The sequence below is a fragment of the Mytilus trossulus genome, unplaced genomic scaffold, assembly GCF_036588685.1.
Source record: "Mytilus trossulus isolate FHL-02 unplaced genomic scaffold, PNRI_Mtr1.1.1.hap1 h1tg000024l__unscaffolded, whole genome shotgun sequence".
Lineage (NCBI taxonomy): Eukaryota > Metazoa > Mollusca > Bivalvia > Mytilida > Mytilidae > Mytilus > Mytilus trossulus.
The window spans coordinates 6,053,541-6,081,081 of NW_026963290.1; the positions used below are offsets into that span (position 1 = coordinate 6,053,541).

General features: G+C 31.5%; 1 protein-coding gene across 1 annotated transcript; it reads left to right on the forward strand.

Annotated features, from left to right (window-relative positions):
• The first annotated feature begins 1,406 nt into the window (after window positions 1-1,406).
• LOC134699073 (cell adhesion molecule 2-like) lies at window positions 1,407-4,999 on the forward strand. Its single transcript, XM_063560760.1, has 4 exons — window positions 1,407-1,670; window positions 2,840-3,139; window positions 3,556-3,852; window positions 4,956-4,999. The coding sequence occupies exons 1-4, from the start codon at window positions 1,502-1,504 to the stop codon at window positions 4,997-4,999; spliced, it is 810 nt and encodes a 269-aa protein (XP_063416830.1). The 5' UTR covers window positions 1,407-1,501.
• Window positions 5,000-27,541: the final 22,542 nt, after the last annotated feature.

Here is a 27,541-nt window from a genome sequence, read left to right on the forward strand (position 1 = left end):
TTACTATCAAATACTAGTATGGCTCAGTTAGTTCAAAATAAAATAGTATTGACAAATTCACAATTTATTCAGATATTTATAGCGATTTTGATAGTCCCAAAAATAAATATGTAAGACACGTCTAGATAATATGGATATAAGTATCTTACGGACTTAAAAGAGAGGCGAAAGATACCAGAGGGACAGTCAAACATATAAATCGAAAATAAACTGACAAAGCCTGGCTAAAAATGAAAAAAGACAAACAGACAAACATGAACAAATAGAACACATGACACAACATCGAAAACTAGAAAATAAGCAACACGAACCCCATCAAAAACTAGGGGTGATCTCAAGTGCTCCGCAAGGGTTAATGATCACGAACAAATATTGATTCACAATTATTTATAGTGGACTATTTTTGTAGATCTCGTTGGATTAATGATATAATTTTATATAAAAGTTTTAACAAAATGCAAATAATTTTGAAGTATTGTATGCAAAACTTGGTAATACAAAAAGAAAATATGTACCCAAGTTGGAAAGTTAACGTATATCTTAGAGTACTGAGATGTCCAAAACACATTATCGTATTAGTATGCAATGTTCAAGATTCAAAGTAAGAAACACTAATAAATTATAATTAGAGAGTCGAAAGATAATTCAAGGAGTATATGAAAAATATTATTGTTTTAGTTTTTTACACTTGAACAATTTTTGTTGAAAATCACTTTAATATGATTTACCTTGAATTAAACAGGGGAAGTATTAATCGCCCAGGGTTAAACGATAGTCTCTTATTATGAAACAAAAGTAAAATCACAAAAAAACTGAACTTAGAGGAAAATCAATTCGGAAAGTCCATAATCAAATGGCAAAATCATATAACAATTCGCATCAAAAACGAATGGACAAAAACTGTTATATTCCTGACTTGGTACAGACATTTTCAAATGTAGAAAATGGTGGATTAAACCTGGGTTTATAGCTCCAATTCTCTCACTTTGATGACAGTCTCATCAAATTCCGTTATATTTTCATTGATGCGGTAACTAAACAGTCACAATAAATACAATAGTCAAAATATGGATACATCAGTCATCATTGTATTTAATATTTTTAAAGGAACAGTTTAACAGAACACAAAAACATCTATTTACAAACACCTTATAGTGTTTTGATGATAATGATATATTCATAAATTTGATTAAACTGCCGAGTTCCCGTTATGTACTTAATATATGATATCACTAGACTAGAATTCAAAATTTTAGACTGATATTTGATAACATTCCTTTATTTCTAAAAAATGTATTTCACTGTTCATATGATGATTTTGAAAAATATCTTTAACAAGGGGTAACAGCAAATAGACCTGGAAATATTTTTTTATCGTTCTATTATAGAGCAGCCCACACAATTAGCATTTCAAAATGCCTCCGCATTTAACAGAATAATAGGTACAGAGGGACAAGATCTGCTCATCAAATGCATAGCCGTTGGAGGACAACCTGCTCCTATGTTATCTCTTGTGGTACTTGGAACACCCGTTAAAACTGACGTCCAAAAATTGAAATACCTTTTGCGAAATACACCTAGAATTTATGATAGAACAAATGTTTCTTGTGAAGCAAACAGTGATGCTTTAGATATACCAATGACAACTACTGCCCTTATAGATCTAAATCGTAGGTATCAATGTGTTTCTATATTAGGCTTTCTTAATATTTTCGATCATTGTCGAACACATTTATTGATAACAAATATATTAATATTAGCATTGACTACGGAAGTAGGTAACTTTTTATATGTTTTTTTTATAAACAACTTGCATTTCTTTGCATTGCACACAATTTCAAATACACGTTTGACTTGTTAACTTGACGATTTGTGAAAAAAATATTGTTTGATAAACTTGAGATAGGTTACTATCAAATGCGTTGTTACCACTTCAAAGGTTCAATACAATTATTTTAGACATTGACCATATTTTGGGGAATCATTTTTCGATATTAAACTGTAATATTCTGTTAACAATTATTTTGCAAATTTAAAAGCAGATTTTTCTTAATGTTCGTTTCCTTCCTTGAATAAATTTACCTTTTCATCAGTGATAAGTAACTATTGATCATCTTCTTATAGAGAATGCTACATAAATCGTGTAGAATTTTTTCTCCATACATATAAAAATTGCACTCTTAAATTTCAGGCACACGAACATAAGTTTTACATCATAAAATTGAGAATGGAAATGGGGAATGTGTCAAAGAGACAACAACCCGACCAAATAAAAAAACAACAGCAGAAGGTCACCAACAGGTCTTCAATGTAGCGAGAAATTCCCGCAACCGGAGGCGTCCTTCAGCTGGCCCCTAAACAAATATATACTAGTTCAGTGATAATGAACGCCATACTAATTTCCAAATTGTACCCAATAAACAATAATATAGTTACTCTTACTTTACGCAACATTACAAAGAGCTACAAATGGTTAGATTGGAACCCCTGAACCCTTTTATATGCATCTAAAAATGCAAACGAACATAAGTTTTACATAAATATAGTTACTCTTACTTTTCTTTAGAAAAACACAACATTACTAAAAACTAAACTACAGATGGTTAGATTGGAACCCCTAAACCCTTATATATTCATCTAAAAATGCTATTGTGTTATCTAAAAACCAAAACAACTACAATCCTTTGAATAAGTTATAAGACACGTATCAAACTGAAAGATAATAAACACCATCGATATGCAAAAAACCTAGGTATAAGCACATATCAGCACAGATGAACATGAGTATCGATTTTTGTTTAAAGTCTATAATCGTTCTATAATCAATCTTATACTTCAGTAATGCCTTTGATGCCAGTTTTCAGTGCACCACTTGTAAATACAATGGAAATGGCTCCATTTTCTATAACTTGTACATCAAGCGGAAGCCGCCCTGCTGCCACCATTTGGTGGATGGTAGGCCAAACCGATGTAACTAATTTAGCATCATCACAAGGAAAACAATGGGTCGATGAAACGTTCACGGTGACCTCCACGCTAAATTATACGGTGGATAGAAAATTCAACTTACAATCGATAAAATGTACAGCAAACAACACCATTGGTGGAATTTCAAACCTTATAAATTTATTCGTAAGATGTGAGTTATCTAAAACTACAGTTCTGTGATAAAATAGGAAATGTACAGGCTTAACACACCATCTACATTTGGTTTATTATAATAAAGTATCGTAATTTCAAAATTTACGTCTTTGTATATATACAAAAAATAAATTGATGCATCTACAAGCAGTAATATTAAACTTGTTTCGAATTATTCTATTACACTAGCGTTTTACACATCTTTACAAGTAGAAATGGGTTATAGCAATTCATTCGAATTAATAACTTGTTTATCCGCAAACTCTTCAATGGATATTTGCGTATGTTATAGACTATAGGAAACAATTTTAAAAACGGTATATTTATGTATTTAAACACTTCTCATTATATTGGCATACAGATATTTAAAAGCGTTGTGAGCGATTCTTTAAATTTGAATTGCATGTCTTACAGTTCCGCCAGATGTTTCTGTTTCTAATGTGACCTATGAAATGACAGATCCAACAAGAACAATAAATTGTACAGCTGATGGTTATCCTGATACATACACATTTTATAAATGGCAGCATAGGTCTTTGTATGGGCATATTATTCGGGAACTGGACGGTGATACTATATTAACACTGCCTGTAGTTCCTACAATACTTAGATACCAAGACAATGGTGAATATGTATGTACAGTTAGTAATGGTATTCAAGGACCGGATGGTGTAGAAAAGCGACAAGGAGCGGCAGAAATTATTGCTTATGGTATTCTATGCTTAGTTTTAATACAGTTTTTATTGTTATGCCTTGTAAAGTGTCGGTATTAAAAATGCCATCAACTGTTCGCCAATGATTGCAAACTGACGCTTGTACTCATTTAAAGAATAATTTATTTCATTAAAAGCGGGATACTAGGATTTATTAATTACAATCAATGTATAAAGTTTTTCTGTTACCAACAACCTCTTCATTTGAGTTAAAAGAGAGGCAAACCATACATTATAATTCACAACCCTAGTACCTCTGAGAAATATTAAAACATGGAAACCAGCGACAGTTCTGACAACGTTAGTATACAAAACACAACATACAAAACTAACAAATCATTTAACTAAGTCCACTATTGTTTATGTTCTAAGGGAATAAGAAAGGCAAGAAATTGTCCCTCTGGTAAATTGAACTGTACTCTATCTTAAAACATTGAGTAAGCTTACTTAAATCTCGTGAACCTATTACTGTGCTTTTACAATTTATATCGGATTTGACGTCGAATTGATAATGAAAATGTATGCTAGGCAAATAATGTGTAACTTGTAAACACATCTAATGTTCATTCTTTTGCAGTTCCTGCAGTTCGAAAGTGGTGTAATCCCCTTATTTATATATACATTTTACCTGACCTAATAAATCGGTAAATGACTTCATATTTAGTTTTCAGATTCGTAATTTATCATAAATCAATTTTTTGCGCCTGTCCCAAGTCAGAAGCCTCTGGTCTTTCTTAGTCTTGTATGATATTTGATTTTAGTTCATTTATATATTTCTGACTCAAATATGACGTCCACTATCAGTGAACTAGTACACATTTTTCTTTAGTGGCAACATGAAGCACGACTCAGGGTGTGTTTCCCTTCTTTTTTATTTTGTAACCAGGTTTTGTTTTTTCTCATCGACTTATGACTTTCAAACAGCTGTATACTACTGTTGCTTTTAATTTATTCGTTGTTGTGAAGACCCATCGGTGGCCTTCAGCTGTTTTCCGCTCTTTGGTAGGGTTGTTGTGTCTGAAGTCCTAGGATTTAGTTAATTTTTCCGGATTTTTTTTTATTTCAGCTACTTTCATTACATCTATTCTTTATCACTGATAGGCTATCACAACGAGAAGATTAACAACCATTCCAATGCTGCATAATGTTTTGATAGTTATATTCTTTTTATTCGAGTGTCACTGATGAGTCTTTGAGACCTTATTTTTTTTAATTATATAGCACAACCAGTATTTACTGCAGACAACGATGAAAGAAATATACAGTATGGGGAGATTGGAAAAACTGTTGACCTAGTTATTCACGTGTTTAGTGTTCCTAAGTACATATACACTGCTTGGTTCAATAATGGAAAACAGATCCAAACGTCAACTAAATTTTTTGTTTCGGAATCCTCTGCCGAGGTGGAAGATGTTTTCCATGGAAAGACTGTTAAAGTGGAAGGTTATAAATTAACTCTTACAATACATGGTTTAACAAACGAGGACTTCACTAATTATACGTTAATTTTAGAAAATGGTATTGGAAAACCAGTTGAACAAACGGTGGTTTTGGAACGATCAAGTGAGACATTATTTATTTATGAAATTAAATAAGTGTTTATGAGTAAAGATTAATGCACTTTATATTATAATAACTATAAGGGAAAACTTATTCAAAACGAATACAGAGAACAACTGGTATATTTATATATATATATATATATATATATATATTTTTGGGGGTAAAAGAGAGAACGCCAAAAATGAAAATACTTCTGGTATAAATACAACTGTACTTTAAAAAAAAAAGGCGATAAAGATATGTGTTTGCTTCAATAGACTTACTGATTAAGGTTTCGAAAAAGGATTACTTCGTGTAATTCCTGCATTTTGCTACTATTCGGTACTCATATATTCATGGCTCTCAAAATATTTGGTCTCGAGAAATGTAGAAAAGCGCATCGCATTTGTAAAGTATTTTCTTATAATAATGTTTTGAATGTTTTGTGTATGTCCTCTTTTCTACAATTGAAAGAGTTTAAGCGTTGCTTGTCGTGATTAAACTTTATGTAAAATAATATATTAATCGTTAGTTTAAATATATGTATGTATAGTGGGTTGCAATTGGGAAACAAGTTATTACAAATTATATTACTTTTTATTCCATTTGGCGGGTGAAAGTGCTGCCTTATAGTGGTATTGTCCTATTTTTTCTCTGAAATCTACAAGGGTGTCTTCTACATGCGAGATACATTGCTCTCTCTAAAAAATTACATTTTGAAAATGTTAACTTTCGGAATTTGAGAGATCTCGAAAGTACAACCCATTTATAAATGTTTTAAAGAATACGTACGGTATTCCCAAATTACTGGTTGGGTGCGTCCACTACAAATTTCAGACAATTGATGACCCAAATTATGCTTTTGTAAATCATCTTATTATATACGATATTTCTTTTGAATATATAGTTTAGAGCTGACGAACAAAACACAACGGTATATCATTTGATGCATGCAGGAATTATTTAGATACATGTGACAAATTATTGCATGTTGTTTTATATCATACAAATGAAATAAATACGTGCATGTACCGTACACATCTCTTTTAAACGTTCTGCTGTCATATAAGTAGAGTATCGTTATAGCATCAAGATACTGAGTTTATAATGCAACACATTGTCAGATCATCGTTAATTTAGGATATAGCATAGATGTTATTACGTAGACATTGAAGTTGTGCTTTATTTTATATTTTTTAAGCTCCACTTAAAACAGAACATGTGTCATCAGGAATAATTATTGGTGCTGTGTGTGGAAGTCTGGTATCAATACTTGTTTTAATGGTGGTTTTGGTTTTTATTATCATTAAGAAACGAAAAGGTAAGTGTCTAAGGCATGTCAAACTTTTCTTTTTTTTCTTTAAATATACATTTCGTATATAAAATTCATGAAACGATTCATAGCTTGATAATCATCATTTTTTCCTTAAGTTCTTCGCATATGGTTTAAATATACAATTAATCGAGAGTAACATAACAATAAATTGAAGTCACAATACTTTATCAAAATGACGAAGTTCGTAATGATATACTAAAACATCTTAGAAACATTAGACAAAATATAAAAAGGCACGCTTCAAAGTGACAGCAAGTAACAGAGAAACCAAACTGAAGCAACCGGTATCGCTAGTAAAGAACAAGCTATGCATACATTTCCGGACAATTATGAGACAACTCTCCAAAAGAGACCAAATGACGTCTAGCGTCTCACGTACTCAATTATGTAGGCATCCTTGGCATTATAGTTTTTGATTGTAGCTGTTTACCCATGATATAATTTAGAAACTAGCGTCGGGCGCACACAATATATATTTTATCTTTGATCTTTGTGCTTTGTTGCCATGATATTGTCAGATATTTTTCTTGACTTATGAGATTTAATGCCCCTTGAGCATCTTTGACTTATCTTATGTAGTGCTATTTTATATAAAATACACAGAGTATAGATATCAGCACTAAATGTTTTATGCAAGACGCACGTTTAGTCTCCTATCGATTCATCAGTGACGCTCAAATCAGATATCTGAAATAAAGAAGTTACCTGTTTTCGTTTTGATTTCTTCTGAAGGCTATGCATAAGAATACGAATATATCTTTTTTTTTATTTTAGGACATCAACATGGTGAAACGTAAGTTTGTTTTCATTTTTATTATAATCACACTTTCTATATACATATCACAGGTTACAACTACATATATATTAAACATTGATATCGATTATTATCATATACTTAGACTAAATAACATATGATTTTTACTGTTTGATAATAGCATTTAATTAACGTAAATTCCATATTTTTCGAATTGGTGCTTCGCGGGCTGATATGAAAAGTTTATCACACGCTTAGAGTGTTATCACATGCCTTTCCGTAACGTTATCGCATGGCATTCCGGTGAAACTCTGCAAACTCCGGAAAATACACCTCAATGCTACGTTTTCACTGAAAAACATTACAAAGTAGTGTACAACACAATTATTTGGATATTAGAAAGTATATTTTGTAAAATAATAAAAAAAACAAACCAAAAAACAACAATCAAATTATTAATTAAATACCTTTTTTAAAAGTTTCAAACATAATTCGTTAGAAATTTACTTTTAAAAAAAAGTTGACTTTTCCAAACAGTGTTCATTATGTATATTTTTGACTTATTTTTTTTGTTGTTTCGACAAAATCTAAATGTTTTTCTTCTCTGCTGAGGCATATGATAGAAAGATTTCATATCGAATGTTCTAAGTTTGGGATCCGACGTCCGTGAACTTTTCACTTCTTGAACTTCTATTTGGGAACCACGTAAAAGGATCAATATATGAATCTGTGATGTTTCTCCATCGTTGAAGCATATGATAAAAAGATCATAACATGTCATTTTTCATATCGCATGTATTATCAGCCCTCGGTCAATATCAGCCATCAAGCCATGCGGCTCTTGGGCTGATATTGAACCTAGGGCTGATAATACATGCGATATGAAAAATGCCATGTAATAATCTGATACTATCAATTGGTAAAACGTAAAACACAAATAAATAATTAATACAAAATCTTATTATAAGGCAAAAGTCTACCAGTTTTAGTTTTAAACCACAAATAACATATACCGAAACATTAATGTTTCAATTGTTTTTAAAACATGCAGTGCCTTATTTACTTTAACATTTCTTTTAACGATTTCGTCACAGCTACGTATAATAAAACATTTATAAATTAGAAGAAATTTTATAATTTAAGATATAAACTTAACATTAACTTTTTTAAAAGTGAATCTGTTGTATGTCATAAGTTATTTTATTCTTTGTCAAATCGTGCATCGTTATTAAGATGTGGTATAAAACACAAAACACAAAAGTCTATTAAAATAATGTTTGTACATATTTAGCACAGTGACTTTTGAAAAGTCTGATTCTGATGATCACACACACGGTTATGAAGAAGTACAAAACAGTAGCGGTTTACAAAATGGTATGAATAAAATAAACAAATGTATGAAATATTTATCATTTTGCAATTGTCGAATATTGTATTATCAATAAATTCTCAAAAGAGCATAAACAGCAAATCTGTAAATAGCAGAGATGGGTCTGATCACTTTCAATGTAATTGATTAAATTACAATTACTTTATCATTTGTACGATTTTAAATTAATGATTACATCATTTCTGAAAGTGTCTGATTGAATTAATGATAACATTGACGAAGTAATCATGATTACATCTGATTACAATGAATTAAAAAAAAAACATTTTGAATGATGTTAATGAATTTACGTTTAATTCAACTATAGCCCTTTTTAGAAAGTTTTTTGTTTCAATTTTTTTTAAATGATAACCTCAAACTTCATCTATCTAATAAACCACAAAAGTTCACTACATACACAGATACATACATGAATATTGTGTCACCCTTTTCTCTTTATAATAATTGATCTCTGACTTATTTTGACTTCAATTCAATTGAATATATGGCTATATAAAGAGTTTGATATTTGTCTTTTGACCTCTTCCAGACTTTATTTGTATTTCAAGGTGCAGTTTATGGAAGTTAAAATATGGATAAAATAAAGTTACCAGATAAAGACTATGTAAAATTTTAATAGAATTATTTAAACAAATTGTAAACAAAATACAAGTACTATAAATCAATGCACTTTACATGTCCAATCAAAGTACATACAAAATTTACTTATTTTAAACAAGATTCTTTTAATTTATTCCAATTAGATAAACTTTAACATGTCTGATTAATCTTTTATCTTATATATTGTCCTACAGCTATACTTAATTGGAAATTGCAATAAAAAAAACCTTAGTTGGTTTCCTACCTGTCAATTCAGAATTGACAAAAATCACAATATTAACAAAAGATTATAATTCAGGGTTACAGAAAAGTATAATATTACTTAAATATAATATTTGTTTTTATCAAATATATATATATTGTGAAAATATGTACAATATCTTTTACTATGGCCAGAGACTTAAAATTGTATTTTATGTCTCTTCTAAGGCTAATGATGACTTTTCAATACTGTAATAGTTTATTGTTTATTGTCAGAAGTATACAGATCAATTAACATGCTTTTAAAGTAAACCAAACTATCCTAACTTGTAGAATATTCATCAAATAAGAATAACAAAAGGGTTCTTTTATTTACCATAAACACAGTTCAAGATTTTTTCATTGTAATCAGAATGTAATCATAAAGTAATCAGGATTACAAGGCATTTTGAAAAGTAATTGATTAAATTAAATAATGTAATCAGATTTTTTGCTGATTAATGATTACAATGATTACTTGAAAAATTGTAATCAATTACAGATGATTTACGATTACAATTACAATTACCCAAAGTCTGGTAAATAGTAAACCGTCAAATCACACGTAGTCATAGATTACACTCTCATCAATTTTGTACACAAAACTGTATATGTATTATCTAGTGGTTTATATCGAAGAGGAATTGGTACTTTAAAATTGTATTCAGTATAAGAACACTTATCAACTAAACAAAGACAGTTGCTATAAAAGATGATGATGATGATGAAGACTTATTTTACTCATTATGTATCTTTAACAACCTTTTGAGTGACAACTCTTTAATATTCCTGACGTACAATAATGGCTAAATGTAGATTGCCTGTCAATTGAATTTAGTTTTGCATTGAAATATTTCTTTTGTCTTTTAACAGCTTCAAACAAAAACAGAGATCAAAGGTATGACATTTTTAATAGATTTCCTCCCTTCTTTAAATGGATGAATAATTTTTCTGTTGCTCAATATAAAAGTATATTCTTAAAACAGATAATGGAAATTACCAATGATATTGAAAAAGTATATTCCATTAATGTCCGACCACTTAATAACGAAAAACTTTGGTCCAGATTGTATAACTTCGTTTAGATGAGCTACGTGATGTGGATTTATCATTTTGTTTTGTGAATCTTCGTTTTCCTATCGAAACTTTATGTGGAAAAAGTACATTACACATTTACAAACTGTACAACCAAGGCACAAAATGTACTTCCATATCCTTGAGCAAAGACAAAAAGCTATTGGCTATTGGTCCAAATGGAATCACTACTATACATAGCTAGGTAAGGTAGTCACGTATTTTGGAATAATAATATGTAGACAAACAAATATTTCTTCTAATGTGCTTTAATGAGTAGCTTTTAAATTTGATAATAGTAAGTTTATTTTTAGTTATCTTTTTCACAAATTGAGGAATCTGAAAATACATACGAAATGTGGTTTACATTTCATTTTGTATTAATTTTTGTTTCAGGCCGACTACAAATTATGAAGCACTTGGTCTGCAAGATGTTCCAAATGCTTATGACAATTTTAGCAATGAAGGTGAGATCAATGGTATTTAAATCTTTTTTTCTAAAAATTATTGATAAAAAACTTGCTCTGTATATTCAGAAGAAATATATTGGTCATCCCCAAATAATCAATGTATATGATTCTGCACTTCTTCAATATAAAAAGGTATTTGATTCAAATGCTCTATATATGAAATTGAAAGAAATAACTATATTTTGAACTGCGCGTTCTTATCTATATTTACTGCTACTTTATTATCTGAGATCAAAAGTGAATTTTGGACAACCGAACATTCTTTTTTATTCATATTTCTTGCCAGTTCAACATATTTCATAGCCTTGATAAGTTTTTCCTCGTTGATAATATATTGATTTTATTTGATTGTTCAGATGAGTCAGTACTAAATAACTAAACAATACGGATTATCAGGTACGTTAGTAACACTGACCTTTTCTATTAGAGTTACCATATCTGTTTTATGTTCCTTGTAATGTTGTGATTTTAATTGTTTTGTATTTTACAGCGCAATATGCAAACAAAGACCTAAGGTATAGTACTATTTTATCGAAACATTTTATATCATTCTTTTTTGTGCGTATTCTTTTTTAAAGGGTGTACTTCTGTAGACCGAACTTATGTTGTCTTATCTACACTTTTCCCACCTTTAAGCATTCTCTATCGTTATTTGGCATATAGATACGAAGATAATGAACAGTTAAATATTAGAACGGTGTGCGAATATACGAAATTTATCGAGGCTAAATAAATAAAAAAGGAACCAAAGTCAACAGATAAACGCAGAGCATTAAGAATAATCTATGTGAGTAGGGTTTCTGAATTCCAAAATTAGACTTGAAAACTGTAGATAAATTAAATGAATTTGTATTCAGTTTCTGATATTCACGATATTCTGTAAACATAGAAGCATATGTTGTACTACATAATGACAAACATGTTTGTTTATTTATTTTTACAGCTCTTCAAAAAATTATGAAAAACTGGGTTTGAAAGATGCTCATAATGTTTATGAAGATTTGACTGATAAAGGTGATGTCACATTTATCTTTATAAAAATTATCAATACAAAAGATATTAATTCTAAACAGAAAAATATATATATATATATATATATTTTTTGTTTATTGTTGAAAATAAAACAATTAATGAGATAAGTTTGATTGATGAGAGGATAAATGAATGTTTAACGTCTGGTGGCGAATATAATACGTATTATGGACAATAATATGATTATGAGATATTATATACATAACCAAAGCTGAATGGGTGATAGAGCATACTGTTATAGCGATGATACATTGTCAACTGAGGAGGAGGCGAGTTTGTAAATGTTTTTTCGAGGGATACCATGCAATCTCCTCTATCACTCTCTCACCTATGTGTAATTAAATTTATCACCCGAAATGTTCTATTATCATTGTCTTTTACTGTAAAATTTTATATTGAAACTACTTAACGATTATGACACTCACTTAATAACGGAACAGCTATTACAAAAAAAAAAACAGATTGGAAGCAAGACATTTTCATTTTTTTTACAGTCTACGTACTTAACGTTGTCTTGAGGCCAAAATAAATGCCCTGATGATTGTCTTTAATTTATTGATGTAAATTAACTTTATTGTCCTTTGAATTATCGATTTTTGATTGGTCTGCATTACAAGGTACTATTAAGAGAATTGTTTCCCGCTTAGCAAAGGAACAGAGAAAATTATATCCCTTGTATAATTAAAAAAAAAATCTGTCAGTTTGACGTTAAACATTTTAGTTTATATTAACCAGGCTCCGTGTTGAAGACTGTACTTTTACCCATGATGGTTAACTTGTTTAAATTCTGACTTGTTTAAAGAGATGTCTCATTGTCACTAATACCACATATTCTTATATGTTTTTGTACTAAACCGAAACACTGAGCCGCAGTTTTAACCTTCAATGTCACACTAACCGAGGCGAGCACGCTACCACGAGACCAGCGACGAAATTAGAAGAATTAGAGACGAAAATGTATCTTAATTTTATCACAGGCTAAGTTCCTTTCAATTTCTTTTGTGATCTATCACTTTTCGAATAATTATCCTGCGCGCCGGCAATTGAATTGCCTAATTTCTGTGATCTAATAGATATTAAGGAACACGACGTATGTAAATATGGGCATATTCAGTTTAAGTAACACCTTAATTGGATACAATACGTTATTTATTTTACTTTACAGCGTCACAGGAAATGGAAGGTTCAAGGTAATTTCTAATTTCTTTAAACAATTAATAAAATAATTAAAAGGCCTGCTTTAGACCAATTTAACATTGGAGTGAATAAAGATAAAGATGTTTTATTATTTGCTTCTTCCTTACATTCATACACTATTCCCCCTTTTCTCTTTTAGTAAACTGAATTTCTTTTGTTTTTGAATATCAATGTGATAATCTTGCCATATCTACGGATATGAACGTAGATAACGAATATATCCCCAATCTAAGTCCAAATTTGATAAATGTGAGCACAAACGTTAACGTAAAAGCAACGTTGTTTTTATCATTTCAAAAATAAAAAAAAAAAAATTTGACACATTTTCAAAGATATATTAGAAGCTATATATGTTAGATAACTACAGAGTCAAATATAAGGCGTTTTAAATCCAGAGACCGAGAAACTGACAATTATGTGGTATTCAAATGATGCATTTCCTAAATTTACTTCAAAAGATTGACTAATTAAGATAAATTCGTAAGTGGATTTATCTACTAACTGATATCCTGGATAATTTACAGACCTCAATATTTGGAAAACCATCGACAATGCACATGACATTTCGCGAGGTAAAGGGACGCAACGTCCGAGTATATTGGTTAAAAACATCTGAGGCTATGGGTATAATAACGACGCATTTTAGCCAATCAAAATCCGACAAATATATTAAGTCAAGACTATTCAATACTAACAGAAAGATATTATAAGTATTCGCTAGATATCAAAGGTACGAGGATTATAATTTAGTACGCAAGACGCGAGTTTCGTCTACATAAGACTCATCAGTGACACTTACAAAATATTAATAAAGCCAAACAAGTACAAAGTTGAAGAGCACTGAGGATATAAAATTCCAAAAAGAAGGTATACCATTTATTTAAAATTCTCTATTCTATAGTCTTTTGAAAAATGTAACAGCACATCAAAACATTATGATGCACTTGACAGATTGAATACATCGTAACTTTAAACAGCTCTTTAAAAATTAAAATTGTAGCTGGAAATTTCATGTTAGATCAAATATCAATTTCAATAGCCGTATTGAGGCCAAAAATCAAACACACCGACAATTATTGTGTACTCTTAGTTGCCGAATAATTTTTGTACAACTATTAGGCATAATGGGAACAAGACATTCTCAAACATCGAAAGAACTTTTACTTAAGATTGAGAATTCTACAAAAACTAGGAGGTCTGCCTCTTATTTTGACTTTTCCGCGACGATGACACATATGAGAGACTTCAAACTAAAATATATGCAAATTTGATGATTGCAGTAACAAACAATTGTACGGCCTTCACATGTTCCAAATGATTTTAAAAGAGGGACGAAAGATACTAGAGTGACAGTCAAACTCATCAATCGAAATAAACTGACAACGCCATGCCAAAAAAGAAAAGGACAAACAGACAAACAATAGTACACATGACACAACATAGAAAAATAAAGAGTAAACAACACGAACCTAAAAAACTAGGGTTGACCTCAGATGCTCCGGAAGGGTAAGCAGATCGTGTTCCACATGTGACAATCGTCGTGTTGCTTATGTTATAACACATCCGGTATATAGTCTAATTCGATAGGTCACATTCATGAAAGGGAAGAGGATTGTAGTTACGACGTAAGGAACATAAAATTATCCGATATGATTTGTGAAACGGTTATTCCATTATGGTCAACGATTCCATTATGGTCAACGATTCCATAACGGTCAACGATTCTTTACGTTCGTGCATGTTCACACTATATATTGGATCACTGTTATTTGTAAAAACTACCAACATCGACTATTAAAAGATATACGGTTCCACCAAATAAGCGGTACAACGACATGTTACGTCTGTATCCCACCTTATTATCGACATATTTTGCAGTCATATAACTTAATACAGTAAAAAAGTCGTATGGTATGCACTTTTACCTACAGCTAGTGTGTCACATTCCCGAATGTGATTTTGACTGAGAAAGAACTTATGCATATGTTGTGTACAAGTTCTTATTTTGTACAATTTTTTTTCTTCTAATTTGTAATATATGAACGTCTTTTTCTAAAAAAAAATGTATCATTCAATAGTACTGCTTGATTAGTTCATATCGTTATTTTGAGGTTATTTTTTTCAATCAGAAACTTTGCAAACGCTTATATTTGTAAAATTTCATATTTTGTATCGTGAAAGATCGTGTACAGCGTCTTGATGATCGTGAAAAGGATCTCAAAAGATTTTTTGCCACTTATTCGTTATTGTTAAAAGTCCATGAAAGCAATCAAATCTTTCTTTCAGCAAGTGATAATTTATATTTGTAATTTGTACATCAAAAGATTGGATTTACATGACTTAATTCGCTTCACTTTTGTTTGTGAAATGATTGATGGTTCAATGTCATTGGGTCTGATGATTTTATAATACTACACCAACAAGTTTTCTTATAAAATAAAAGTCCGTCTGTCTGGTCTGCATACATTTATTTTGTTTTTAAAGTTTAGATTGTCTCAACTGATTTCTGTTAAGTGTTAGGCACAGTTTTAAAACAAAGATCCTTGTTGAAAAAAAAACATTGATAAAAAAACGGCAAAAAACCAACTGACATATTCCTGACTTTAGCATACACAGCTACTTTTGCATAGGTACTATTTCTGTACTAAAAATTTGTAGTACTGGAAATCTACTTTTAAAATTCAGTACTATTTTGTTACTCTAAAATTATTGTAATATTTAGGTACCTGTATTTTACAGTACTTTATTTGTACTTGAAATTTAGGTACTACAGATTTTTGGTTACTACCGTTACATTCTCAGCATTTTGAAAGTTTTTCTATTTCAAATCTCTGATTTTCAACCATAGAATATAGTATTATTTCTGTACCAAAATATTTAGTACAAATAAAGTACTGTAAATTACAAGTACCTAAATATTACAATTGTTTTAAAGTAAAGAAATAGTACTAAATATTAAAAGTAAATTTCCTGAACTGCATTTTTTTTAGTACAGAAATAGTATCTATGCAAAAGCAGCTGTGTAGTTATATTCCTAACCAAATGGGGTGTTTAATCTTCTGGGATATTTATTTTGTCTTAAAGTCTAACTGAAGCAGTTAAATACACATATTTATTCACAGACACGGTTCCTGAGCTCGCTATATGAAACAGTTAAAATGTCTGTAACACATCCCAAGAAAAATCAATGTACAAGTTATAAGTGAATTTTTATCCTATTTTGTACAAATTGTAATTTGTACAATCACTTTGTTTACAAATTACAATTCGTACACAGTCAAAATACAAATTATAATTTGTACAATATTTTTGTACAAAATATAATTTGTACTAAATGATAACTTGTACATAACAAATATATAGAAGATTATGCTGTCGACGAACTCTCTGTCCTTTTATATTTCATGCGATACTCTAATTTTATTTGTTTCACTGATTTTCTTCTCATTGTATGAGATTTCTGCTTAAATTAACAGCCCTGGAGCACATTATAAAGATCTTGGTCGAAAGAACGCAGCATATGTATATGATGATTTGAAAGGTGACGGTCGAACGATTTTGGGGTATATTTAAATCATATAGTCATGACAGACATAAATTTAAACTGCTGATGCATATTTTGAAGTTATAATTTGGTAATTGAAAAATGGTACCAAAAAGGATAACAAATAGTGAATTGGTCTTGTCTTGGTATTGTAAATGTAATTCTTAATTGTTTTGAATGCTATGTTTTTCGAGTGAGGTTTAGAAAGCACTTTAAACAGGCGAATGTTTATGTTTTTTAAATTGTTTTCTCCAATAAAAAAAAACCAACACGTTTAAAAATTTAATTCGTCCGAAGCACTTTTCTGGATTTACCTTCATCAGGAACGCTCAAAGCCAAAGATATAAAATCCGAAGATGTATAAAGTACCGAAACCGTTGAAGAGCTATACGTCAAAAATGCCTAAAAAGACAGTCAAATTCATCTGAAGCCAGCAATAAATTTTGGTTGCTTCATTCTTATTATTTTTCATTACAGATTGTGGAGGAACCACAGCTAATAGGTAATAGTTGTAATTCATTTCTGTGAAAGAAGATTTAATGGATTGGTTTTGCAAAAAAACATTCAGTATAAACCAAAACAAAAATCCTACCAATTGTTCACATTTATATTAAAAACACCAAGTTACTTGATAAATGTAATAAAGGAAAGTTTCATTTTAATTGACCAAACAAGTACATTGGGATTATATAAAGATATCTAATATCTAAGTGAACACATCTTAATATTTCATTTTAGCCAGACACAACATTATGAGGATCTTGGTGTGAAAAACAACCCCACTGTTTACGATGATTTAATAAATGAGGGTGAGTCATCTATTATAAAAAAAAACCATGAATGTCTAAGGCAATTTTATTCTATGGGTGATAAAATAACACATATATGCAAAAGATCAAAGCACATCATGTTATTATTAGAACGTATTGTATAAAGAATCAGAAAAGACGTTTATATTGTACAATATTAATTGCATTGAGGTAAGTCTGCAGTTTAATAATAAAAACTTTAGGAACTGCAATAATTCCTATCAATTATCTATTTGGATTACAATTAATGTAATATTATAAGTGCTAACCACTAGAAATAATTTATGCTTTGCAAATCATTTGTTTTTCTTTTTTTGTTAATTATTTCAAACCGTTTATATTCAGCTGCTGATTAGTTGTTTTTCCAAGAGAGTACAACTCAGTACGTAGTTTCTAAAATGATTGATAACATACCTTTCATTAATTTTCCGTTGATAAATTTTTAATTATATGGAAACTGCAGTTGCAGTTACCTCAGAGAAAGTTGTTCTCAGGAGTGGCTGGTTGTTAATATACAGAAAATAAGGTCAAAAGGAATATGTGTCATGTTGACGGCGAATTAATCTTTTTTTTCAAATTGACTCAAAATTTGGCAAAGACAGTTTAAGATTGTTGTTTGATATGTTATATATTTCAGACGCTGAAAATAAAGTGTATGAAAACGAATCAAAACAATGGACACAGGGAAACTGATTAACTGAATATCATGATGAGATGAAAATTAAATACTGACAATTTTCTAAAGGCACTATTTGTCAATTGACAACCAGCTAATGGATTCGTATCATATTACATGACAATTCGTCATATTTTCGTTTAGGACATAGTATATGATATCGTTATACAACTTCGTTTCAAAATAGGAAATAACAGAAAAGATGTTAAGGACACTTTTCATCTTGGCTTTAAAAGAGTATTCTTTAATATTTTCTCATTCAGAGTGGTTCTATCAAAACGATAATAAAATGTGTACGACCAGCAGCAATACATTTCATATGTTTATGCTTAAAAACTTGCAATTTTCAGCTCACCTGACCCAAAGGGCCAAGTGAGCTTTTCTCATCACTTGGCGTCCGTCGTCCGACGTCGTCCGTCGTTAGCTTTTACAAAAATCTTCTCCTCTGAAACTACTGGGCCAAATTATACCAAACTTGGCCACAATCATCATTGGGGTATCTAGTCTAAAAAATGTGTCCGGTGACCCGGCCAACCATTGAAGATGGCTAAAAAAAGAACATAGGGGTGAAATGCAGTTAAAAGATACAGTTCTGTTGTTTCCATTTTGGTCAGGGTCATTCCTAAATCTCCTGGGCAGGGGACATTGCCTGGCAAAATGACCAACTTGATCACAATTATAACATCTCTTGTCTTTCAGAGGCCTGGAATCAAATTGCCTCTGTACAAAATCTTGCTGCTGGATCTGACGAATGGGCTTTCGGTTAACCTGGTTGAAACCTTTGGAGAAATTAAAGTCTTCGTTAGGGTAGCGACAAGTTTCTTGGTAGTGTACAGTAAAATACACGGCTTCTTCTATGGAGCTGGGCTCTTTATTCAGTTCCACATGTATCCTGGCACTCTCATCTAGAAGCCCTAAAAGGAAAGTTCTTAGTAAGTCTTCTTGTCTGGTCCTTTTGTCTCTGTGGGGGTAACCTTTGTCATAAAGCATTTTCAATTCAGCAGCAAAATTCTGTACTGACTCATCATTATGCTGGCGTCTACCATAGAACCTAGAAATGTAAATTTTAGTCGTATCTATCTCTCCAAATCTATTTTCCAGTTCTTTAACCAGTCTTCTGTAGGATTGAGTAACTTTGCTAGGCAACTGGTCATAGACAAAGTCACCGGCTGTCCCCTGCAATCTGGGTAATAATTCGGCCAACTTCTCTTTCTTGGACCAGCTGAACAGGTTGGCAACAGCTTCAAACCTGTTGAACCAAACCTTCCACTTTTCTTTTCCTGTAAAAAAGTGTAGTCTGTTACCATTCTGTTGTTTACTTTTGGAGACCCTGGGGCTCCTATCTTCATCACTGCTGGAGTCACTGTCACTATAACTACTACTGGACGTGCTTATATGACCGTTTCGATTACTTCTTCCTGGGGACTTTATAGCTGATTGGAAAGAGGACCTGCCTCTGTGGCTCTTCCGCGTCAGTTGCCTTACTGAAGATCCTGTTTGACCCTGCAAACTAGAAATTATTGTTTCAGTCATGTTTCTCATGACCTGCATGTTTTCTGTCATCATACCTCTCATGACACTGGTGAGACCTTCCAGGAGCTCCATACTTTCAGTTCTCTTGGATCGGTCTGGGCTCTCCGGCACACCGTGTAGGGTAGGGGGGGGGGGTGACCTAGCTTCTCTAAGTGTTGTGGACTGCAACCTAAGATTTCTAGCTGTTCTCGTTTTCTTTCTCAAATTCAGCACAGGAGCACTCTGGCTTGTGGTTGGTCTTTGAATGATTGTGGTATCTTCTGTACACTCGTCAGATGACTCAAAATCTTCACTGTACTCAGTATTTATCTCTGTGTCATAGGTGACTTCACCACTGTGGTCTCTGGTTGATCTTGTTTTCACCATCTCTGTTTATTCGTATTACTATTTCTAGGTATGGGTTCGTATCACTGGATACTCGTGTAACTGTTGAGTATCCCACCGCTGCCACCAATGTAATAACTGGCCAAACGGGTGTATTTTACTTTGCTGCCACCACCTGTGTTCACAGGTACACAGGGAACCTCAATAGACTAGAATAACTAGTCTAAAACAGAGAATGGTTTAAACACGGGTGTACTTTATATTTTATCAGACCAACAGGGTTGAAATACTTCTGACACGTTAACTTCACTTTATATTTAACAAGAAACTCAAATAGCGAGAACAATAGGGGTAAAGAATATTCAAATACGTAATAGTCTGTGTATCTAAACGCACTTACTATCGTGTAGTTTATAGAACAGCATGACACTGTAAAATAGAGGCTGCACCTCTATAAACTGGAATCGCATATAAACACTCAAGAAGCGGAAACTTCCAGGACAGTACCATCAGACTATTCCACAAATGAATATTATCTATCTGATAATCAAATAGTCTCTTGTCTCGTTCTAACAAGAAGATCTATTCTCTCATGAGACAGTGTAATGACAACAACCAGAAACCAGTTGGACAACTATGGCGTATTATGTGTTTTCAGGAAGGAAAAGTAAGATAATTATGAGCATAAAGATGTTTTATCAGTTAATTCATGAATTGTTCAGTTAACAATATTACACAGTTTTCAATCGACTATTAAATATGCTATAACATTAACATATATTATATCTATGCCTTCTAATAAATTATACATTAAAAATAACCGTACTTTGTTATATCTAATACTATGACTTCAGCCTCCTGGAGTAAGCACAGGAAGACAACTTCAATCGTTGAGATTGAGATTATTTAAAAAGCAGTTTAATTATTCTAGTTTCTTACAATTCCTAACCTAACAAATATTCTCTCTGAATGCTGGAAAACTCAGCAAACAGGATACTTAACAAAATGTCCTTAACACAATGGGAGTGGGAATGGGGAAGGCATGTAACTTTAATCCTTTTACCTTAAAGAAACAGGTTAGCCAAAAAATCTAGCCTGAATAAATAGACCAGCTATTTATATGTACGTGTACAATTATATTAAATCCATTTTTGATTCTGATCTAAGTCTTAGAATACAAAGACTTATAATGAACAGAAAACGTCCAACATGTTCTAAACTGCAGTAAAACTGCTTAAACTACATGAAAATCATTATAGAAATATGATAAATTTCAGCTATCAATTGACCGAAAATCTGGCAACATATCTGTAGGTCTGACAAAGTAGAAAGAGCCCCTGACAAACGGGTGCAAGCTTTATATACATCACGGGGCTATCGGGGTAACGAACGGTTCTTAACGGGGAAAAGAACTGTGAACGGGCCTGACAAGAACGAAAATAATCCCCGCTTGCTAGAATTAAGTACATGAAAACGTAAACAACATGTTAACGGAACATAAAAATCATCTTAGTATCATTTACAATCACAAACAATATCGTTTTAATACAATAATCCTGGAATAATCAATCTACGGCGCTGTAGTATTCATACACTGTTTTACGCTAGTGGTACATAAAGTTCACTGAGGTTACACACAGGTCACCTCATTTGCATAATCAATACACTAAAATCATTGTGCCGGAAATGGCGACTGAAGTGAAAGTGAAAGTTTACTACAAAAGTTATCTCGTTTATACAACAATAAAAATGGTTTTACACTTGGAAAACGGATTACATAGAACACTGAAAACATAATGAATTGAATTAAAAAGGTGAGAACCGGTGTCAAACTTTAAAATAGCCAAACATCGAATCATAGGCGATAACAGGTGCTCGACATGAAAATACACATGTTTTCCAAGGAATTTCGCTTGGCCAAGTCATTACAATAACCCTTTAAAGTAAATTTTTGTCCATTTTTCGTAAATCTTAGTAATCTTTTACAAAAATCTTCTCCTCTGAAACTACTGGGCCAAATTAAACCAAACTTGGCCACAATCATCATTTGGGTATCTAGTTAAAAAATGTGTCCGGTGACCCAGCCAACCATCCAAGATGGCTGCCATGGCTAAAAATAGAACATATGGGTAAAATGCAGTTTTTGGCTTTTAACTCAAAAACCAAAGCATTTACAGCAATCTGACATGGGGTAAAATTGTTTATCAGGTCATGATCTATCTGCCCTGAAATTTTCAGATGAATCGGACAACCCGTTGTTGGGTTGCTGCCCCTGATTTGGTAGTTTTAAGGAAATTTTGCTGTTTTTGGTTATTATCTTGAATATTATAATAGATAGAGATAAACTGTAAACAGCATTAATGTTCAGCAAAGTAAGATTTAAAAATAAGTCAACATGACCAAAATGGTCAGTTGACCCCTTTAGGAGTAATTGCTCTTTATAGTCAATTTTTAAGCATTTTTCGTAAATCTTTATCTTTTACAAAAATCTTCTCCTCTGAAACTACTGGGCCGATTTAATCCAACCTTGGCCACAATCATCTTTTGGGTATCTAGTTTGAAAAATGTGTCCGATGACCCGGTCAACCAACCAAGATGGCCGCCACGGCTAAAAATAGAGCAAAGGTGTAAAATGTAGTTTTTGGCTTTTAACTTAAAAATCAAAGCATTTAGAGCAAATCTGGCTCAGGAAAATTGTTTATCAGGTGAATATCTATCTGCCGTGAAATTTTCAGATGGATTGGATATTCTGTTGTTAGGTTGCTGCCCCTGAATTGGTAAATTTCAGGAAATTTGGCCATTTTTGGTTATTATTTTGAATACTATTATAGATAGAGACAAACTGTAAAAAAACAATAATGTACAGCAAAGTGATACCTTAAAATTAGTCAACATGACCAAAATGGTCAATTGAACCTCTAAGGAGTTATTGTCCTTTATAGTCAACTTTTAACAATTTTCATAGAATTTGTAAATCTTTACTAACATTTTCCACTAAAACTACTGGGCCAAGTTCATTATAGATAGAGATAATTGTAAGCAGCAAGAATGTACAGTAAAGTAAGATGTACAAACACATTACCATCATCAAAACACAAAGTTGTCATGAATCCATCTGCGTCCTTTGTTTAATATTCACATGGAGCAAGGTGAGCGACACAGGCTCTTTAGAGCCTCAAGTTATTCTGAAGCTAAGATTGTATTACCGATGTTTTTCAACTGATCGGGCGGAGATTACGTTTTAATTCGCACAGGGACTGTCTATTTGATGATGTGTATGATACGGATGATTGCCGTTATAATTATCATTCAATTCTATTCACTTAGCAGTGTCACCAGACTGATATGAACATTACCTGAGTGTATACGTATGATATCAGACGAATAAAATAGTTAAAACCTGGTTTAAGGTAAATCATAAGTATATACTTTTTGAGATAGAATTTTCTATAATTTGCCAAAATGAAGACTTTACTCTGCTTTTTAAAAAAATATAATAAAACGTATTGGTCACCGTGCTATTATTCAAGCTATGAGTCGTTGAAAATTGCCTAAATTTGGTTAGATTGTTCATGAAAAAACACATGTGTGTAATAAAAAATATTCTATGAGATAGAATTTTGAAATAAATTGTGAAAAGACAGGTTTTATTACATGTTTTAAGAAAAGAAAAATAAAAAAGGGGGTCACCGAACTTGACTTCTTGCTACAAGTAATAATAAAAAAATTCCCTATATGCCCAGTATACATTTTTTACTTAAAGAGTTATCTCCCCTTAAATGGCTCATTTGAAAAAATGATTCTAAAAACGAAAGAAAATGATATTTGTTTAAATAATTTGGATAAAACAATAAATCACCAAGTTTTCCTTGTATAAATAAATAGTCTAACAATCAAATTGCAAATCTGTCTAAAAGTTTGCAGATATGGGCAAATAACTAGACCGATTTTGTACTGTGATTGTACAATCCAAGATGGCGATATACCATGTATCTACCTTAAATCAGAATTTGTCCGGATAATTCTGTATCTGATTTATTGGTAGTTGTTACTTAAATATTTTAATTTCCTTTTGTTTCATTTAATATGCTTCAAGTAATATTTTCAAGAATTCAAAGTTCAAAGATTCTAAAAACATTTAGATTTTGGAAACATTTGCAACAAGTGACAACTACTAATGAATAATGTGACGATAATTTTGTTTTCGCCAGTAAGGTCGGGGGATTATGAAAATAGGAAATAGATTACCTAAATTGCAACAAAATGTACATACGACAAAAAGCTTGAACAAAAATTACTTGATCTACAAAATGTTCGAATTTGTTTTAGATGAAATCCTAGCATGATAATATAATTGAAATCCTTGACAAAAAATCCTTCTCGTCTTTTAAGTTATTATTAAGACGAGAAGGATATTTATGAGACAATCACTTGATATAAGACTCTTATATCAAGTGATTGTCTCATAAATATAAGGTGTGCACAATGACCAATTTGGATCAGTCATACTCATAATTCTGAAAAGGATACATGTCTATGTTACTTAAAATTATATTGTCACGTGAACTAACATTGATTGGATGATTATTTGTACTAACCACAACCTTCGCACTTTTTTCATTTAAGGTGTGCTTGGATTGTATAAATTGGGGATGTGTCTTGTGATATATATTAGCCTTTGACAGGACAAATAACAGTCGTATTCAATTGAGATTGGAGTCGGCCATACATGCCACAAGCGGGATTCGAACTCGCAATCTCAGTGTTGATTAGTTGAGATAAATTACTCAGATCACTCAACCAGTAAGGTTGAGTTGTTTGTATTCGCCATACAAAATTGTATTACAATGATCATACTTTTTATTTTCAAATAAAAAATTTTAAAATCTACCTTTCAAGTCAATTTTTATCTTGTCTTCAAAAAGTATATGTCTATCATTCTGTCATTTAGAGTGGTTCTTTTAAAACAGAAAAAAGTGTTTACGACCAGCAGCAAGTCTTTTAATATTATTATGCTGGAATTCTTGGAATTATCATATTGAATCTAAGATTATAATACCAATGTTATTTCAACTGATCGGGCTAACGTTTTAATTTGCATGATGGCAGTCGTTTTGTAGATGTGTGTGATAGGATGAATGCCGTTATCAATATTATTGAATTCTAATCACCTATATATCAGGGTCACTAGACGGATATACACAAGACCTGACTGTATGTTATTAGACCAAGATATTAGTAATCTAGTAATCTGTCTTAATTATACACACATCTCATTTTCTAAACATTTTTAAATACTATGAGGCCGTTTCTCTTTGGGTATGGCTTATAAGTTACAAAGTTCCCTTGGTATCTTTTGTAATAAATGCTCAAACATGTACTTTTATGTTTTACGATTTTAGTGTAACTGCCATCCATCTAAGTTTTAAATACTGCCTATATTCCCACGTGTCAGGAAGTACGACCAGACAAAACAATTCATAACAAGATGACAGGAAATGTCATTTCTTTGACAAACGAATATTTAGTGAAGGCAATACATTTGTTTTATATCTATCTCTCGAAACATAAACGATTGTTTTAAAAATATCTTTCCGGTTATAACAAATACAATATTAAGTAATTCAAACTTTTACAAAATTATGTTGAAACTATTGTTATTTTACCATTTTCTATTCTTTTTTCTATAATTGTTTTCAATATGCACAATGCAATGACGACCTCACATATATCTAATATAAACTATTGTCCCTTCAGTTGCAATAAGATGCAAAGTTAGTTTAAACAACCCAAATTTCCATACCACAAAATTGAATTCAATGCGTATAAAATGCATCTACTGCCAAAAAGCAATTTTTGACTACGAGTAAGTAAAGAGAGGTAAAAGAGACGTTTATGATATGAATCAGTCGCTTGTTACGCTTTGTACCCTTATCATTGTTACTTAAAAATAAAAGATAAATACCATTGTCTTTTTATATAGTCTATGTTTGGTTTTCTTTACTTTTAAAGAGATACTGAGCCAAAAAAGTAAAGCAACACTTTTATTTTTAAATATTTTGTGTTGTTTTTGAAAAAAAATATTTAAACATCATTGATATAATCTCTAATTTTACCTGTTATTTAAAACAGTCGTACTTTTTTCCTTGTGATTGATTTTGTGCCATGTCAGCTTTGCACGGGTAATTGATGTTCTCCCTTCTGTATGTGTACTTTTAAAACGAACGTTCAGAAACACACCAATGGTAATAAAAACACATACACCTTTGAAAAAATCCACCAGGCCTCCCCGAAAATGACCGTCAGAAAGCTCTTCGAATGGTTTATGCCGGAATAAGTGTTGCTGACATTGTGGCTCGATTTAGTATGCACAAGGCAACAGTTAAAGGGACTAACAAACAGATATCGACAAATTGCAACTGCACAGGATAGGTCGATATCTCGTAGACCAAAAAAATTATCGTCAAGGAAGGAGCGCAACATTTGCTTTACGTAAACACGTGACAATTTTTTTTCCGGCCACAAGAGTAGTGCATTTAATAAAGGCTGCTGCTGGTGTGCCTGTCAAACCTTCATTGGTGTACTTAAGGCATGGCTGAGAAATATATATTGAATAACACTATACTCCTTTCCGCATTTTGACCCTCCCGTGCTCCCTCCAAAGAAAATCCTAATGAATGTGAGTGATAAACATTCATGTTGCTTCTGGCATGTCAAAATTCCATTTTGTTATTATTAAAATTATATGTTGTTATGATTTTGTAATAAAATAAAATTTCACATTTCTGTTGCTTAACTTTTTTGGCTCAGTTTATTATGCTGTTATCTGTGGGCAAGCACAAGGAATCTGTTTTACCATGTCTCCTTGATATAATTCAAGTCACTTCCTTGAAAATTAACTGAAACAATCATGACAGGGTAGAATATAACAAATTGTGACGGAGATGGCAAAGTAAAATCACAAAAATGCTGAACTCCAAGGAAAATTCAAAATGGAAAGTCCCTAATCAAATACCAAAATCAAATGCATGAATACCAACTGGCATTTTACTGACTTGGTACATATATTATCATATGCTAAAAAGGATGGATTTAATCTACTTGATAACCTTAATGTAAACCTCAACTGATCTATATTCAAACGAAGTCAAAAACCCGTCTTTTTT